Raw genomic sequence first — 14,253 nt, forward strand, 5'->3', positions numbered from 1 at the left:
TTAATCTCTCTGTGTCTAAAAAAAAAAAAAAAAAATGAATGTGTCCTTGTGTAATGCGCTCCAGCACCTTCGTTCGACTTTGCGCTATATGAAACTGCAAAAAAAGTATTTTTTTCCCCAAAGCTCTCCACTGTTTTAAGTCCACTGATCAAACTCCTGGCTGGATGAACATTTGTAAGCTTATAAATATACATTATATCAAATTGATGGAGATAGGTTCTGTGACCTAGTGGAATGATGCCGATTTGAAACACCAGATACCCACTTGTGTTAATTACAAAATGTTTTTTTTCCAGCCACTCCCACAAAAATGAAATACATAAACAATTTGGAAACATCTAAGTTTGAAATCTGAAGGGTCCTTTATTAGACATATTATTTGAAAAGGATAATTTGTGATCAAATACTTTTAATGCAAAAAAATAATTTGAGCGTTTAGACAAAATATCAATTTTTTTAATGAATTCTGTGCATGACTAGGGTTCATCATTAATGACGTATTCCTTCAAAACTTGAATTGATGTCTGCACGTAAAAAGAATAGCAATGCAGTTAACATGTTTTGCAGGACCGCACCTTGTCAAGGCTATAAATAACATTGCATACATATATCTAGAAAAAAAAGCACAAGGATTTAGATGCTAGTAATGGCTACTCCATTTAAAGTGTAAATTGATATCCACCTACAAAATGTAACAGCACAAAAAGTTATCACGATGGATATAATGAACACGATATATTACGTATGGCTAATAATACTAAAAGTCAGCACAAGCTATCAAGTTTTAAGCTCCAGTTTTTGAATCTCGGAAATCTATTTTATATGAAATAGCAGTTACTCAAGGTATGGCAGTGTTATATAAATAGTTTTATTATTTAACTTTACAAAATCCTCTAACTGTGCAGTCCGAGAAATAAAAGTAAACACCAGTCTACAAAGTTAAAAGAATAAGCAGCAATTCGTCATAAGACATAGCCTGGCATTTTTCCTCGTCTTTGAACACATAGCACAAGATGTGACAAAATTCAAAGATGTCTTATTGCGCACTCACCATCTGACCTCCAACATGTTATATTACTGCTGCAGCCCCCTAACTTCCCTTCCCCCGCGCGCACCCACACTTCTAGCACCCATGCATCGCTTCACTAGCCTGAACAGTGCACCCTCGTGGTTCAGTAGAGAAGCACACCACGAGCCCAAACATGGCGCCGGTGGACAGTGAGTTGCACCCACTGGAGAGGTAGATTAAGGGACAGGCACAGTAGCAAAGAGTGGACACTACTGGGGACTTTCAATAGGCAGTGTATCTCACATTGGTGAATTGTGCGAGGAGCTAGCATTTGAAGGTAGTGTGAGGTGAAGACACTGTCAGTGCAAGAAGCTCACATTAGCGGGCTGTGTACGGAGCGGGCAGTAGGGGGCAGTGTGAGCAGTTGGCCTCGGCAGACTTTGCGCGGAGCTGGCTCTGTTCTACCGCAGGAGTAGCTGCCACTTGCAGACACCACCATTCACTGTTGAAACTTGTACATGGTATGATTGGTGGCAAGAAACATCTTCCCATTTTACCACACTCTCTGCAAGTTTGGCTCGCCTCTTGGAGTGGGTGGGGGAAATGTAGGCGCCAATGTATACTGCAAATAACATACTATGTAAGGAAATAACAAAATACACGCATTTCAAAGTGATTCTATCTTGGTGTCTGGGTCGAGCATACCATGAATGTATTTCTCAAATAAGCATTCACAAGACAGCTGGATGTGTGTCACATTTTTTATATGCATGGTGTCCATTGTTGCATAATCATCATCATAAGACGCATATTCATGGCTTCTTTGACAGCGGGGTCAACGCTCACAAAGAAAGACATTGAACGATACTGCTGTCTAGCTCCTGTGCTTTGTGCTTCTAGGGAGGCAACTACTCTCCTTTCCCTCTAACCTGCAGGGGCACCTCAACCATCTGAGTGGTAGTCACAGAGGTATCCTACAGTTACCTAGGACTCATCCCATGAGCAGGTGTAGGGTTAGTGTCTTGTTCTTCCCAGTCCCATCGATGTGTCTGGCTGGTACCAGTAGCATCCATTTGACAAACAACGCTGTGAGGATATCCCTCAAATATGGGAAGACTCCATTTTGAAGTATGTGCTCTCCGGTGTCCTCTTACCTGCAGGGTGGTTGCATTTAGGGATACATTTGATGCACGTACAACAGCCAGGCACTCGCACACCAAACGCATAGAGGGGTATCTAGTATGGCTTTCATAATGGAACAGAAACAAACTAACACAACCAGTCAAATTTTTTTAAATGTATATATATATATATATATAATTAAATAAAAAAACATAGGAAAAAAAAAATAGGAAAAAAACATTAAAACTGTTTGGTGTGAATAAGTATTTGGCACCATGGGTAAAGTAGCAGCACTAAACCAGACACACTCAAAGAAGTACTTGCATGAAAATAGTCTTTGTGAATACGCGTTTGCTGCCAGTGGCGACACGTTTGGGTACAGGCAACAAATCCTGGACGGTGTTTAACAAAAGGAGCTCTGGAAACAGAGCAAATTAATTTTCCTTTCAGTCATACGGCTCACAGCTCTTGAACATAGACAGTTTGGAACTGGCGAACTATTCACTGGTGGCCATGGATAAGAGCCTAACGATGGAGATGGCTAGGCAGCCGATCTCCAGAATCGATAGTCTACAGAAAAGATGTAGCCAGAGTCCTGTGTCCCGCGTGTGACAGCAGTAGAGGGGCCTCACCAGCCCCATCGCTGGCCTTGAACCTCAATGAAGTGTCCAGCACATCTCAGAGCGGGATGACCTTGAAGTTCTGGATGCTAGTTTGGTCCCCGGAGCTGCTCACAGTCATCGGCATGTTCTCGTTCTGCGAGGTGCTGAGGAACCACATGGGGCAGGTGGCGGACTCGAAAGTAAAGACTGGCCCACTCGCCATGAAGAAGATGAAGCGCACCAAGGCACCCTGGAGGCTGGTCAGCTTCCCACTCACTTCCTGCAGCACAAAATGGAGAGTTTGGTTAGCAGGTAGAGAGGATGGGACAGTGGAGGGCCAGAGACGCTTAGACCTATGGGGACAGTGACGGCTAAGTCTAGAATGGTCTGGTGGGAAGCCAGCAATAACTCATATGCATCATTCTTTGCATAGTCGGTCATTTCCCCCTTCAACATATACCAGTGCTACAATTAATATCAGTCAGACTCAAATGCACATTTTCCTCTATTACCTTAGGACAGGATAAGTAAATCACCAGTGAAGAACTGAAAAGCATCAAAGTACACATGGAGTCTTGTGCCTCGACATACAGGGGGATGACGACAGGACCCTGTGGAGCTGTAAACCTGTGGCCCCAAGCGCCCACCACCCCTCCCAACCAGGAAACAGGAGTGTGTGCAGCAGGGGCATCTGACCAGAACTAGGGGGGTGGTAGGGTAGGGAATGGTCGACACATCTATCTCAAGGTACAAGAGTCTACCTCAAGGAGGCCAGATTTCCAAAAACGTCGAGTTTGCTATGCAATCTGGACCTCCTTGTCAGTAATTCCTGAGCATCCAGAGCCAGTGTTTAAAGAATTGTAACCAAATGTATGCGGGCATGCGCAGAAAGGGGTGGTAGTTTTGAACACACAAGACTCAAGCACCTGTCTGAGTGGATCCCGGACATTACATTTGTATGTTACTATCAGCCACATGCAACATTCTCGGCATTTGCAATTCCTTAATTGCGATTTTTAAGGAATCGCAATTAAGGATTCGCAAATGCCAAAAAAAAACAAAAAACACAAACGCAGAATTATTTGCGAATCTGTATTTTTCCTTACTTGCGATTCACAATTTGCGAATCGCAATTAAGGAAAACCTTTCCATTGATTCCTATGGGCCAAAAGGCCCATAGGAATCAATGGGAAGGCATTCACAAATTGCGATTTTCTTTTTGCGAATCGCAATTTGTTAATGCATTTCAAGGGTGCAGGGGGGGGGTCCAAAGGACCCCCCCTGCACCCCTGAAATGTATTTGTAAGTACAAGTTTCACACACACGTCCCAAGGACGTGTGTGTGTGTAACATGAAAGTTTCAAAAATGCATTTTAGAAATTTTTCGCAATTTAACACGAGGTCCAACCTAGTAATCGCAATTCTTTAAACATGCATGCATTGCATGAATCGCAAAAATGCGATTCCTTAAATGCAATCGCATTTTAAGAAGTCGCAATAAATAGCGATTTCTATTGAAATAGATGATGCATCCCAAAAAGCGATTTAGGAATCGCAAACGGCCGATTTTTGCGAATCGCACCGTTTGCGATTCCTAAATCCTTTGATGCATGTACCTGTGAAGGTACAAAATATCTAGGGTGTGGCACGCCTAAAGCTGGTGCTCAAAGTTGGTTCCAGGCCAGATTTTCAGCAGAAAATGTAAATAAACGTATGTATAGGCCAGAAATAATCTAGCAATCTGCACTTATGTTTGATACCCAATCTACAGCGCAGACCTCAAAGCGAAGTACCATGGGAAGGAGGGGAGTGGGTAGAAGGGTGGAGTGAAATAGTTGCATGCATGGTTGGGACTATTGGTCACAATAACATGGCTTCCCTGGTTACCTCTAGGCGTAGCTTGGGCTCCTCATCCACCAATGCGCAGGACAGGAAGAGGTTGCTTCCCACAATGCTCAGCGTGACGGGCTGCTTCCTGCTATTTCTCCCAGGTAGCCAGGAGTAAAAGTTCATATTCAAAGTTGCTGCGGAGAGGGAGAGATTGTTAATTTGTTTTGTGATAAACCGAGTCGCACCGACAACAGTAATGCTGGTTTAGTAGTAGCTTCTTTAGACAAACTGCACTGAGATTGAAGATGGGGCGTAAAGGTCGGAGCTCGAGCCTTGGCGTTAGGTCAAAATCCTTTTATTCTGGGCTTATCACGTAATCTCCTCGTGCCTACCAAAAATGAATGTGTCCTTGTGTAACGAAACTGGTGCTCATGTAAAGTGCTCCAATACCTTCGGGTCGAGTTTGCTATATGAGACTACAAAAAAACGTCTGCGTGTGGAAGGGATGTGCTCGAGACCACGCTGCGCGCCGGTGCAAGATTTACCAGACGGTACATGGCAGTAAACATTTGTAAAGCTCCTGGATGTCTACGCGTGCAGTCACGCCTCTGCTCACCTTGGCGAGCCGCGTCGGACCCCTGAGGGTATAGGGCCACCAGCTGGGTCTGTCCGAGTGCATTGTACAGTACCAAGCTCTTGTTGGTGGAGTCAGTGATGCGGCACAGACGGTTCGAGAAATGCCGGAACCCCTGGTCCACGTTGCCCAATTCTTCAACCTCATTTAAAGTGACGCCACCTGAAAAGGGGAGATGAAAAGGTTGTTAGGACAAGAGGGCAGGGCAACCCAAAGCGCCATTTTACTGTTTTCGGTGTACTTTAGTCTTTTTTGGTAATTTCAGCTCCAGGTGAGGAGATAAAAGTCCTATGTTGGCCCCTCTTAATCGCTTGTTGGGGGTCTTACTGTAAGCCATTAACTAGTGGACACAATTGAAGATTTTTTTTCACACTTACCCAGAAAGAAATCAAACAGTACAAGAAGAAGCTTAAAAATGGGTTCGGACAATGTAGCAAAAGACGTATCGAGCCACTCTTCTTTATCCTCAATATGGCCACACCCGCAAAACTCGCACCCGATCGGTGGATGGGTTTATATGCAAAAAGATCCCTTTTACTGGTTCATGGACCTCGGAGGTAGAGGCTCGGCATTGATACTGGACATTCAGCTTGCAGACAACTAAGCTGTGTGATAGTAATAGTAACTCTTACTTTACGTTAAGATAGATAACCCTGCTGTGAAGTTTCAGGAAAAGGCATATGCTCCTTCCACACCTCCAGATGAGGGCGCCACCTTACCTTCGTCCTCGTCGCTTCTGGGGATTTCCTGGGTTTCTGCCCCGAAACGACAGAAAGGGAATTTTGCTGGTTCAAAGCTAAAAGTGAAGGCCTGTGGAGGAAAAAGGCAGAATGAGGCCCTGTTCTGTGCAACATGGTAAGTTCAATCGCCATGGTTACACAGCTGTACCCCAAGACAGTCTCAGTGCAAACGCAGCCCGATGCCACACACTCTGCTTCTGCTATCCGTCATAATATTTATTAGCTGTATGTTAGTTAGACCTGCCTAGTACAAGCGGTAGCACAGCACAGCGTATGGGGGAGTGGCCGCTAGATGGCGATGCAGGTTTATGCTTTTGTGCTACTCTTGGCAATATTGTACAGATTATAAAACAAGCATTTGCAATGCAATAGGTCTCGCATTAGGAAAGTTTGAGCTATTGGTATTGTAAATTACAATTTTTTTATTGATGTTTTTTTTTTAAATTGTGAAATTAATAGCTTCGTCATTTACAATGCCAATAGTTATAACTTTCGCAAATGTGACACCTATAGCATTTGTAATCCAATTTGTGTTGTATTTACGTGACTTACATGTTTTGATATTACAAACAACAATGGCTTTTATTTTTTTTAATAATGAATACCTAAATAAAAGTTATTGTAATTTATAATGGCAATAGCTTAAACTTTTGTAAATAACTTTTGTGAAGATTATGTTCAGTGTATTTTATTGTGACGAAAATCCAAGAACAGAAGTGAAATATTAACATCTTTTTGTTACATTTGTAATAAAGCTTGGCACATTCAGAGAACATATTTGAACCAGTTGTTGTTGAATGGTTGCACAGATTGATGCTGTGGTGGCGCTGAGTGATGCAGTTATGGCGAACGAGTGATGCTGTGGCATTCAGTGATGCTGTGGTAGCGCACTGTGATGTTGTGGTGCCCCTGAGTGATGCTGTGGTGGTGCCGAGTGATGCTGTATGCTATGCTATGTTTTGTTTTGCTATCCTATGTTTTGTTATGCTATGCTATGTTTTGCTATCCTATACTTTGATTTGGTATGTGTGTTTTGTTATGCTATGTTTTGTTATACTATGCTATGTTTTGTTATACTATGCTATGTTTTGCTATGCTATGCTATGTGATTCTACGCTATGTTTTGTAATGATATGCTATGTTTTGTTATGCTATGTTTTGTTATGTTATGCTATGTTTTGTTATGCTATGCTGGTGAGGGTGTGTGAGTGAGGGAGGGTGAGGGAGGGTGTGTGAGTGAGGGAGGGTGAGGGAGGGTGAGGGTGAGGGAGGGTGAGGGTGAGGGAGGGTGAGGGAGGGTGAGGGAGGGTGAGGGAGGGTGAGGGAGGGTGAGGGAGGGTGAGGGAGGGTGAGGGAGTGCGAGGGTGTGCGAGGGTGTGCGAGAGTGATGGTGAGAGGGTGGGTGAGGGGGTGTGAGGGTGTGTGAGGGAGAAAGGGTTGGGAGGATGAGGGGTTGTGAGGGGGAGTGAGGGGGTGTGAGGGTGAGGGGGTGTGAGGAGGTGTGAGGGTGTGAGGAGGTGTGAGGGTGTGAGGAGGTGTGAGGGAGTGTGAGGGAGTGTGAGGGTGACGGTGGTGAGGGTGTGTGAGAGTGAGGGTGTGTGAGAGTGAGGGGGTGTGAGGGTGATGGTGTGAGGGTGTGTGTGAGGATGAGGGGGTGTGAGTGTGTAGGAGTGTGAGGGTGAGGGAGGTGAGGGTGTGGGGGTGAGGGGGTGTGAGGGTGAGGGGGTGTGAGGGTGAGGGGGTGTGAGGGGTGTGAGGGTGTGAGGGGTGTGTGAGGGTGTGAGGGGTGTGTGAGGGTGTGAGGGGTGTGTGAGGGTGTGAGGGGTGTGTGAGGGTGGGTGAGAGGGTGTATGAAGGGGAGAGGGTGTATGAGGGTGAGGGGGTGTGAGGGGGTGTGAGGGTGAGGGGGGTGAGGGGGGTGAGGGGGGTGAGGGTGGGTGAGAGGGTGGGTGAGGGTGTGTGAGGGTGAGGGTGTGTGAGGGTGAGGGTGTGTGAGGGTGAGGTGTGTGGAGGGTGAGGGTGTGTGAGGGTGAGGGGGTGTGTGAGGGTGAGGGGGTGTGTGAGGGTGAGGATGTGTGTGAGGGTGAGGGAGAGGCATTGGACATTGAGTGACACAAGCACGGAGCACTGAGAGGAGAAGGCACCGGGCAGTGAAGGACATTGGTTTGGGGCGGTGTGGGTAAAACATGAAAAAAGCATTTTTGCTAGAACGGTGCAGCCCACCCAAAAACTGCTGGGTCCCAAAAAAGTTTTCAAAAAATGAGACAGCAAAAGATGAGCAACAGTGGAATGGATGTAATGAACAACGGGATCAGTTGGAGGCAGTAACAGAGGAGCTTCGATGGTGAAATGAAAAATATTTAAAAGAAAGTGAAACACGTCCCCACAAACATATAAGTGCTTACCTGTATGTGTTTTGAGCTTCAGTGTGTAGCTATCGTTCCTGTGGGTTTGTAAATAGGGCGCGCAGGTGGGGGGTGGGAGGGGCAAAGAAATCGGGCTTGCAGGGGGGGAAGGAATGAGCCACTCAACAGACATGAACAATTCACTCACCATGTAGTGGATATTGGCAGAGACATGTGAAGTCGTGCAGAAATATGTTTTGGTCAGCACAATCCAGATATAAAGTGCATCTTATCAAGCAGTTGTTAGTCTAGAACTATGAGATTGCTGCGAGGCATACTAATGGCAATACAGCGTTATGCAAATCTTTGTAACAACATATACTGTTAAAGGAAACTGCGCGTTGGCATAGATCTATACACAGATATGTTGGAAAAAAAAAAACACAAAACAATGCGGTGTCTAGGTAACTGGTACGCTTTCAAAAATAATAAAAGGAAAGACTTCTTCTGATGAAACCTAAGGCAGTGACGTAACTGCCTCTCTGGTTTCATTAGCTGGAAGAAAAACATAAGTTGATAGAACTGTAGTGAACTAGTGGGAGAATTTGGTGTCACTCTAGTAGGTTAGTGTACGCAGTTAGGAGTTTTGTAGACTTCGGTAGTGGGGGCGGGGGAGAAGCTGTGATCTCACTAAAAGAAACACCGACTACCGGTAACAGACACCGGGGCAAATTAAGCAGTGGTAAAATTAAAGAGAAGTTTCTGGCACCAGGCTGCAAGGCACACTTGCATTTGAAGAATTCATTACAAAGTGGATGCGTGGAAGGTGGACTGTGATATAAATGTAAAGCTTCTATGTGGTTTTGCATAGCATCCCTTTAGAACGACGCAGACCTGTGTGTATACTGGAACACAGGTACATTTTTTGGCTTTACATTGGCTTGACACGTTTAATCCCAGTGACAGCGGACCTCAACTGCAACTGGTCTGGAAACCGCATCGTCTTCTGTGGCAAGTGCAGCTTATGTAATTGACGGATAAATCTTTCAAACTGATGTGGGCTACAGAAGGGCTAACTTGTGACTATTGGTGCGCACGCAATAACATTGAATGCAAGTGCAGGTCACATATATAAAGAATTGCACCAGCCGGCATATGCATGGAGAATAAAATCCGGAAATGAACAAGTGACACTCGTCCATACAAATGTCGGTGCATACTTAAATATGTGTAGCAGAAACGTTCAAGTTAGACCACTATTTTTAAAAAAAGGGGGGGGGGAGGGAGAGTAGAGCCCTCACGGTCAGTGCGTCTTCGAAAATAGCGTGCGGGCTTTAAAGACATGCAATCAGGCACACGGACGTCTTACCTCGAGGATCCTGCTACCGCGGTCAATTTAAAATGAGTGAACCGCATCTATACAAACGCCGATATTTTAAAGGACGTTGTGTTAACATAACTAACGGACTACGAAGTGCCCGGATGAGTAGTCGCCATTTTGAGAAGTTAGAAAGTTCTGATTTCGACCGTCAAAAAGAGGCTACTATAACTTTATTAGTCTCAATAAGTCACAGACACAAAAAATTAGACCCAATTCACTATCGGACTGCTTTCCCACGCACCGATATAAAAAAAACGGAAGTCAGGCACTTTTGCCTGAGATGGGGGCGGGGCCTGCAATCCGGCAGGAAGTCCCGCCCGCCGCCACAGAAGAAGTGGAGCCGGCCGACTGATGGCCTCTCCGCAGCCCGGGGCTCCCAGGTGCTGGAGGGAGCCCCGGAAGTGAAGTCCTGCCCCCTGGTACCAGCGCTGCCGTAGATGACACACTGAACACGCCGAAAGAGCCCGGTAAGTGGTGGGGGTCGCGCGTGAGAGAGAGAGAGAGAGAGAGAGAGAGAGAGAGAGAGAGAGAGAGAGAGAGAGAGAGAGAGAGAGAGAGAGAGAGAGAGAGAGAGAGAGAGAGAGAGAGAGAGAGAGAGAGAGAGAGAGAGAGAGAGAGAGAGAGAGAGAGAGAGAGAGAGAGAGTGCCTGCCTGTGTATGTGCGCATGCGTGAGTGTAGTGTGTTTGCGCAAGGGAATGTGGACAGGAGAGGGGCACGGCGCCGTGCGCGCTCACGAGGTGAAAACTGAGCTACTCTGCGCTCGTGCACCCTTTCCTGTCCACATTCCCAATAACGGATCACAATAGTTGTCGAAGCAGACTCTGCTATCAATGCTTCGCATTGAAGCAGAGGTCGTGCTTCGACCTAAAAACATGTACACTTTGATGTTCCCGGCAACTAGCGGAAGGGGGTAGGGGAGGGATTTGACTCGCTCTATAAAGTACGGGGCTGACATAAAAAGCCGTGTCCCAGTCCTGGAAAGGGAACCGGTCATACGTCATAATACTTTTATTTGATTTCATTAAAATCATAAAAGGGTATACACCACAGTAATAAATTGTAAATACAACTTGGGGAATGTTTGATAATGCTCAAAGTACGTACGTAAGGCAATCAGGTGCTTAATATGCGACGAGCAATAGCTTTAAAAGTATCTGATTGTGAAATAAATTATTATTCTGAACATTTTTACAAGCAATAAATTGCAAGATGGCAAGGCTAATTAAAAATTGAGCAGACCGTTTAGTTCTGGACTGCTCTAGTTATTTCATTTGCTTTTTTATCCAGTTCCTTTGCCGCCATTTGCCAGAAGGTTATGGCACTGCAAGATAGTTGAATTGACGAGCCTCCGAGACATAGTAGGACTGCCCCTCTGCATGTTCTTGATTGTGGAAAGGGAACCGATTAATGTCAGGAGAATGCTCCCTTCCAAAACGCGTAGACTCCAGCTTCTTTACAAGAATCATACATCAAACTCAGGTGACTGATGTCACGGGCTACACGTTTCTAGATGCATACCAGGTGTAAGTTAGTTAAATTGGGACCAACACCCCTGGAAACAAATCACATATAAAGAGATGAGCTCGGGACTCTAAAAGTGCTCCCTGTGGTCAGTCGTCTACCAGGAGGAGGGAAGGGCCGCTGCAAATAGTTTAGTGGCCTTCAGGCATATTTACAATCACGTGTAGGCCATGAACGGGTGGAAGACAGACGGGGTCCGCTTCTTCGCAGGCCCCACCAATGTCCCCTTCTAAATCATCCCCCGCCCCCCCCCCCCCGCACCTCCCTCGAACTCGAGCACTCACCTCAGCACCATAGCCGCCCTCCGTCAGCGCCGCCTCCATGATAGAGATGGGACCTGGAAGTTTGGGAGAAGCAAACGGCGGGGATGAGCGGTGTCTACCACAATGCGTTATTTGTTCAATCTCATGATACATTCCTGTGCCCACTACAGGCGGGTTTTACCTTTTAATGGGACATCATTTCTGCAACCTCACCCAACCCATCTATTTACCACGCCTGCTATAGCCCCGCTCCCCCACGACTTTTATGTACCTTTTGCAACTATTAACCGAAGGGAGACGGGTACATTTTAGGCGTATTCGGTCTTTAAAACGTGCATTACTGAGTGCAGAGGACTGGGTGGCCTCACACCCTCAAGAGTTAGAGCCGCCCCAATCCATTCCATGATGTTCCCATCCTTGACCCACAGTTTAAAAACACGGCATAATAAAGCGATGCGTAAAAATAATCCATACCTGACTCCGGGGGGGTTGTTTTCTATGCTGTGCCTCGGAGGGTCTCCCTGCGTCTGCCTCACAGGGTCTGTCGTATTTTGAGGATCTGTCTGTTTTCTCGGGAAGGGTCCTTGGTCCGGTCTGTAAGGATTTCGCGGCCTGCTGCTGGCCTCTAGGCTCTACCACTCACCCGGCAGGATGGGCTTTAGATACCGTGCAAGCTTCTGACTGCCCCAGCTCCTTCTTATAGGGCCGTCTGCTTTGGAATTTCCACCCCACCCCCACAACTACCCATTCACCGCCCCCAGGATCTGAAAATGCAGCACGCCCACCTACCTACAAACAGATTGTAAATAAGTAAAGATGAGTGGTTAGCGTAGGGCAGGCTTCCGGTCGGAGACCCCACCCCCTGCTCTCTTTGGAGGGGAGGGGCACACGCGGCTCTGCAGGTGCATAGGTAGAGACACGCGTGATTTACAACAAGCATTGTGCACCCCGAGGTGAATAAGACAAATTTGTACTTTTCCATCCATTACCTGTTTCCTGTGGAATACCGCTATTCCAGGCTTTAAAATGAAAATATAAACACAGGTCCTCCGTATCCCAGAATACTCGTTTGTCCTGAGAAGTGCCGGTACTCTCCCCTTCAAATTAAAGACGTGCAGACAGCCAGCCCCCGGGTGGAGGCAGCAGGCTTCTCGTTTTCTTCCTGTCACTTTTTTCTACACGCGGAGGCCTACTTGGCTTGGCCCCCCATCTCTCAGAAATGGTTTCCCCCAAGGCTGAGGCACAGTCTTGTCTTTGTTTTAGTTTCAAAAGGTCTCCGCGTCCCGCAGAGACAGTGCCATAGCAGGGATGCCGGGGACCGCAGTGCTAGCAAGGGATATAGGTCCCCTTTTCCACGGTTTGATATGGGGGCCCCAACTCGGGTACCTCCGTGCTGCCTGCGTCAGCAGCGACTCCCAATTCTTGGTCCCCTTTCTCTTTCTAAGCACTAAACTCCACCATCGCATTCCCCTCCCGGAAATGTTGATCTGACCGTGACCTCGTTTCGAAACCTGCTCTAATGAAACTATGAAACCGGGTCATATTTCTGCTGGTTCGAGTTCGCATTCAGAGGGATACACCTGTTACTGGATACGCTTATTTACCTTAAGATGCCCTTCTTTAAATTGAAGTGGTATTAAAGTAAACTGCCTTCATTTACATTTAAGTGTTATTGAACTAAGATGTCGTTATTTAAATTATTGTGATCTATAAAGTAAGATGTCTTTATTTATATTAAAGTTATATATAACTGAGATTACTTTATTTATTTGAATTGAAGTTCTATATAGCGTGAACCATGTCAGTGTAAAGAACAGAGTGGTTTTCAGAGCGGACCATGAAAGGTTCGAATGTAAGCATGGGCGTGCATGTCATTAGAGCAGCAGGTGCAGTGAACCAAGGACGAGGGGCTTAAGGGACCTTCTGAACCCCAATTATATGTTCCTTTCTTCGCCCAGTAGGGAGGCAGAGGATGTTTTCCTGGTCGGCTTTAGGCCCATGACACACTTTCTAGGCACAGCGCTAACTCGAATTCAAATGTACTTGTGGCCTGCCATATTTTGGAGTTATTCAATCAGATACCAGGATCCAGCCCATTCAGTTTATAAATCCATGTTTTCAGGTGTTTCAATGGACAAGAGCCAACACTACAACTCCCAGGATACATTCGATTGTTACAGGAGAGCCCAGGAATGGAGATGGCGAAGCTGGTGATATATAGTTATGGAGTCACATGACAAACGGCATCTTTTCACAATTAATCTGCTGTTCTCTTTATATAGTACTGGCTGGTGTATAATGAAAGTTGCTGTGGCCACTAGGGTGCGCTAAACATCTCCAGTGGGTTTCTGTGGCAGAAATATTGCTATTCTCACCATGATAAATACTCCGCATGTACCGCTTTCTTACGTTTTTGGTTTGATCTGCGGCCCCAATTTTTATTAGCTGCTGTCGAGTGGCTGCATTTCACGCGTGGCACCATGTATAGACCCACCCTTCTTAGCCAACCCGTTATCATGCTGTGACTTTCGAAACATGTGCAATATTAAATTAAAAAAGGACTACAAGTCCCAGAATGCAACTTGCTGGCTGGAATTCTAGGTTTGTTTGAACATCTTACATATGAGGTGCGGTCCCTCGAGTATGCGTCCTGTGAGTTGTGTCACCATAGAAAGAGTTGCCTGTGTGGTTTCCGGTTTGGACTCTGTTCCGGTTGTATTCAGGCCTGGATTCTATTACAGGACAGGAGGCTTCAGATTATGCTTCTCAATCTTTACTGCATAAAACACAGCAGCCAATGAAAAT

General features: G+C 46.0%; 1 protein-coding gene across 1 annotated transcript; it reads right to left on the reverse strand.

Annotated features, from left to right (window-relative positions):
* Positions 1 to 2,348: 2,348 nt before the first annotated feature.
* LOC144791186 (interleukin-1 beta-like) lies at positions 2,349 to 12,184 on the reverse strand. The gene is made up of 6 exons (XM_078665830.1): positions 11,923 to 12,184; positions 11,470 to 11,522; positions 5,917 to 6,007; positions 5,180 to 5,359; positions 4,621 to 4,757; positions 2,349 to 3,013 (listed from the first exon to the last, which is right to left on the reverse strand). Exons 2-6 carry the CDS (start codon positions 11,506 to 11,508, stop codon positions 2,810 to 2,812), a joined length of 651 nt encoding a protein of 216 aa, XP_078521956.1. The 5' UTR covers positions 11,509 to 11,522; positions 11,923 to 12,184; the 3' UTR covers positions 2,349 to 2,809.
* Positions 12,185 to 14,253: the final 2,069 nt, after the last annotated feature.

This window comes from Lissotriton helveticus, chromosome 11 (genome assembly GCF_964261635.1).
Source record: "Lissotriton helveticus chromosome 11, aLisHel1.1, whole genome shotgun sequence".
NCBI lineage: Eukaryota > Metazoa > Chordata > Amphibia > Caudata > Salamandridae > Lissotriton > Lissotriton helveticus.